At 42.4% G+C, this 4,842-nt stretch overlaps 1 protein-coding gene across 1 annotated transcript; it reads right to left on the bottom strand.

The window, feature by feature from the left end:
- Window positions 1-248: 248 nt before the first annotated feature.
- On the bottom strand, window positions 249-4,102 carry LOC148822960 (CCN family member 3-like). Its single transcript, XM_088929435.1, has 5 exons — window positions 4,037-4,102; window positions 3,646-3,874; window positions 2,424-2,675; window positions 1,375-1,589; window positions 249-542 (listed from the first exon to the last, which is right to left on the bottom strand). The coding sequence occupies exons 1-5, from the start codon at window positions 4,100-4,102 to the stop codon at window positions 249-251; spliced, it is 1,056 nt and encodes a 351-aa protein (XP_088785561.1).
- Between the last annotated feature and the right edge of the window lie 740 nt (window positions 4,103-4,842).

Here is a 4,842-nt window from a genome sequence, read left to right as displayed (position 1 = left end):
CAGCAGGAGGCGCTCTTTCCCCCTGGATCAATTACAAACTCAAGCATTTTTAGGTATAGAAAAAGTAATTTACATTGTAGGAAAATCCCCACATTGTCTGTTGGGTCAGGATTTGGGCTACTGTATTTGTGAAGGTATTTTCTGAAAATTTGTTTCCCTACATTAACAGGTGAACATGTCCCCCATGCGCACATTAACATCCACAAACCATGTTACTTCCACCTTAAGGCCGCTGGTCACATTTCTTTCTACATCTTCAAACCACTGAACGTGGGATCGGCCGTGTGGTACAGGGCATTGTCCCTGGGGCAGTGGCTATGACAGACGCAGCTGTTGATGAACATCATGGGCTTCTTCACGACTTCACCGCGTGGACACTGGAACTCCACCTGGATAGTCCTGGCGCTGTGGGGAGTGCAGCACCTACCGTCACTGCACCCTCCGCAGTACCTGGGCCTGTAGGCATGGGTGCTGGTGCAGTTCATGAAGGTGAAGTGGGTCGGCTTCAGGGCCCTTTTCGTTCGCAAGCACCTCTTTCCTTTCTAACGCAGGGAAAAGAAGAGATAAAAAGAGAAGAGAAAAGATTAAAATGAGCAAAATCACTTTTCTGTCACGGTTCTCAGACATAACAAAAATGCATGATGGGGTTTTATAGCGACACCCCATGGTTGTTAAGAACTACGCGAGGTAAAATTGCCCTTTAAAAATTGACACTGGGGATGAACCTTACTTTACTTCTTTTGGAATCATTAAATGTTATGCCCTGCTTTGGTTTTGTCTTGGTAAAGCAGAGACTAGTAACAAAATCCTAAAAAATGGTGCACAGTACGTGATACCTTTTACTGCCTATAAAAGGCGTATTTAATCTCATCTTCACTAAATACGAAACCAAACAGCCTGGAGATATAAAATTAAACTGCCTTACTGGATGGTTGTTCTGGTAGGCAGCCCCTCCAAGGTAAATCTAACCCAGCTCACCCTTCCTCTCGATGTGGTACAGCATTTGTAATTTAAACAAAACGTTTCTCGTCGTGCACGATCTATTCCAAGCCATTTATCCCTACTTGAGCCTTTCGCTTGCCACTGGACGACACCTCCTCCTCACACTAATAAAACCCAAAGACTGACCATAGGAAACTACCTTCTCCTATCACAAAGCAACATTTCACAGGTGACATTAGTCGTTCTGCCTGTATTCGGACAGTCTGTAGTTCAGTCTATACGAGCTTCAGAGTGGAAAGACTAATTCATCGTATTGCGAAAAATTAGCGACATGGAGCTTGTGCATCAAAGTTAAAGGGCTTTTGCAAGCTGAATTAAGATGCAGTACCATCACTTTTTACACTAGTAAAACGCAGGATTGACAAGCGATACCTTCGCGGTGTCGCTTCGCTCCTGTTCGCCGCAGGGTCTGACGAGACAGAGGCGGCTCTGCTTCACCATCTCGCAGCGTCGGTTCCGATTCGTGACCCGCGTAGAGACACCCATCCCGCAGGTCCGTGAGCAGGCCCCCCACTCTGTGGTCTGCTCGATGCAGTTGAGACCGGGGTCTAAAATGTCAATTCCAGCCGTTCCCTCCTGCCTGTAAGCTAAAGTTACATTTAAAAGCAAAGAAAATGGTTAAAAATGTCTGTGTTTAATCTATATAAAAACAGTTACAGGCTTGCAGGTTCAGTTGCTAGACGTTGCTTGTATGTCGCCTGCTTCTTTTTATGCTTTGGATAATGGTTAGGATGTTAGGGAAAGCCCCTTTCTAACCTAAAGATGAAAACGTCTCTATTTCAATTAAAACTGTGGTTTGTGATCCTACTGTTGCAGGTATTGCTGGCAGTAGACAGTTCATCTGTATTTATATTGAGTTTTTCAAAGCTTTTTCACTCAATTAAAATTTGCTGAAAGTTGATATATAAAGTATAAACATGCTAATCAAACTCGAGGCACTACAGGTGGGTTTTTATCAACAGTGCTTGGAAAATTGTCTCATTAGTGTATTTCTTGAGGTACTGTATCTGTTGCAAAGGGGATTAGGTCTGACAGCCCAAAGTGAGGTTTTTATTTCAGCTTGTTGGAGCTGCTGGAACAGATCTTTTGGGAAATAGTTGAAGCAGTACTCTAAACAGTAATGACTTTAGTGACACTGCCACAAATCAGAGAGGGACTTAGAGCCAAACACTGATTTTCAGAGTGAAAGAGTGAAGTTTCGACATAAACAAACAAATGAAAACCATAAAGAAAAAAAGCATCGAAAAAATACTTATTTCAAATCGGACCACTGCAGTATGAGAGCTCGCTAGATTTGCAGTATGACCCCATGACCTTTGGCTGCCCTGTAGTTAAATCAGACCCTCATCTTGGTGCAGAGTAGCCGCATTTAAAGCGGTTACCACTGGGGTGTCTGTCGGTCGGTCAAAGTCATTCCTCACCCGCCATCGCCAAGCCCCCCAGCGAGGTGTGTGCCCTGGAGTCGCACACCCACGTCTCGCAGCACTCCCCTGGCAGCCGCGCTCTCCGGGGGAAGGGGCAGGCGGGGCCCGGCAGCAGGACGTCCAGGTTACAGCGGGGGACGCAGCCGATCTGCCCGTCCCTGCAGGCGCACTGATACTGGCAGCTGGGGAAGAAGGTTTCCCCGTTTTGATAGACGGAGCCATCCAAAACGCAGATGTCTCCTTCCCGGGCTGTAAACAAGGAGGGGGGGGACAGCCGAGGAATGTATTTAAATACCGCGCGTTTTGTGACAGCTCTGCGTTCAAGATTTCAGAGTTTCCGGTTTAGAGAAAATGACAGAGCAGTGCAAAATGCTCAGTAGGGTGGGAATCTGCGACCTCTGCTCCAGCAACCTTTTCAGCATAGATTTTTTTTTAATCTCGCAGAGACGCTAGGAGATGAAAAACTGAAGACAATTTTTCTCTTTACATTTACAGGTATAGACTCATAATCTGATGTTTGTAAAAAAAATTAAACATACTTGAGAATAAACAAATATGCGTTTTAAATCACGATCCGATAAGAATACTATTCCTGGAATACAGAATTAAAATACAGATTTAAAACTTTGGGTTGACAATCTAATCTATCACATTAAGTACCAAACTTTTTAATGTAAAGACCTTTAAGATCAGGGATAGAAACACTAATCGAAAACAATCACAAAAAAATCAAAATTAAAAAAAATCACAGAAAGCAAATCTTGAAATACAGATTAGGTTTACTGCTGGTCCTTTAATAGGCCAATAAATCCTCAACAGGATTTTAACAACCATAACTCATCTAAAAAGTCTGTGAATGTCCATTTTTCGCTGTGGCATAATTTAATTGTGTAAAATACAAACCTAACTACCATTGACTAATGGTAAATTTGCATTTCTGCATCAGAGGACGCCAGTGAACAGGTGTTTTTAATAACTAAATTTAGGTATCTGAGCGTCCAGGACATAGTTTACTTTTCAATCTTGATGAATCAAGAGATTCAAAGAGTTACGCAGGACAGATTATTTTTTTCCCCAATTTTCCAGCTAATGCCTATAGCTGTATTGTCCTATTTTTAACGGATTTAGTTCTTGCTTTAAGGTGCAAACTGCATTCAAACATACACCTGAAAGACACCAACAATCACGAAAATTAAAAGATCACGAACTCTTTGCTCACCCACGCAAACACCGGTCTTCTCATTGACTCCTGCGGTATAATCGCAATGCAGGCCCTTACGGGTATCGCAGGGGTATCTCTCTGAGCAACTTTCCCCTTTCTGGCGAGCGCAAACCAGGCAGCAAGCGCAGTCGTCCAGCACCAGCGGAATCCCAGGAGGGCACAGAGGCGCCTCTTCAGGACACCTGCACTGAGGTGAGCACGCATGGCCTGTCGCCAGGGAGCACAACTGTAATAATAATAATAATAATAATAATAATAATAATAATAATAATAATCACCCCACTAGCAAGAATAAGAAGAAACACTGCTGGTGGGGTATTAATATTTTCCTAACCGAATCAGAAAAACAACAACATTAATGCTTTACAAGAAATGATAAAAAACTCACCGTTGCAAAAGCGCTGAACAAGAACAGACGCATAGCTCCGTTTATATTTTGACTCTTTGTTTGCATTATCTTCTTTAGGGTTTCGCCCTCCCTGCTATTTGAGTCTTGCAATTCCTTTATCCATGAAGTTAAAAGTTCTGCTGAACCATTTATAAAGCCCTCTGGACATGCGTCGCGGTGATTGGGCAGGCTGTAGGACGGAAAAAAAAAATAAATTAATGCAGAAAAACCGCTGTAGCTATCGTTTGCCTTTCTCCGATTGGATGACTGATAACTCATATTGGCAACACACTTTCAAAAATGTTCGGCTTCCGACAGAGTAGCCAACCCGATGCTGTAGAGACAGTGTGCAAACATTTTCTTCAAAATGAGTACCGTTCGACGTTCCTGTGAAAAATGTCAATATGAATACAACTGCAGGCAGGACATTAGTAGATAAATCACTGTTTGTCTTAACATTAATCAAGATGTACTGGGATACGTTCAAAACTCAACAAAATGAGTATTGGAAAATATTTTAATTCCTCTCTGTATATTAATGTATATTAATCGCATTCATTCGAAATCCCAAGTTTGATTACCGTACATCAGAAACATTATTGTTAGTGCTGTCCTGCGTTGATATTTCACGATATTTCGGTGACCTTTTGCAAACCAAAAGATCTGACGTTTGCTAATACATAAAGACAAACTGTAAAGCCTAGTCGAAAGCTAGTCAGACTACTGTATGTGGTAGTCTGTTTACGTGTTTTCGTATTTTAGACGTTTGATGGTTACAAACACGTTTCTAAATAAAGTGGTTTCAC

Source organism: Atractosteus spatula, chromosome 12 (genome assembly GCF_055471065.1).
Source record: "Atractosteus spatula isolate fAtrSpa1 chromosome 12, fAtrSpa1.hap1, whole genome shotgun sequence".
NCBI classification, from domain to species: Eukaryota; Metazoa; Chordata; class Actinopteri; order Semionotiformes; family Lepisosteidae; genus Atractosteus; species Atractosteus spatula.
This window is presented reverse-complemented; position numbering and strand designations above follow the sequence as displayed.

What these genes read in the sequence shown, in the direction of transcription:
- LOC148822960 (XM_088929435.1), bottom strand. Translation starts at nt 4,102, where the DNA reads ATGCAAACAAAGAGTCAAAATATAAACGGAGCTATGCGTCTGTTCTTG. An exon ending in TGTTCAGCGCTTTTGCAACG is followed by an intron (nt 3,875 to 4,036) that starts GTGAGTTTTTTA and finishes TTATTATTACAG; the next exon opens with TTGTGCTCCCTGGCGACAGG. An exon ending in AGCGAAGCGACACCGCGAAG is followed by an intron (nt 543 to 1,374) that starts GTATCGCTTGTC and finishes TCCCTGCGTTAG; the next exon opens with AAAGGAAAGAGGTGCTTGCG.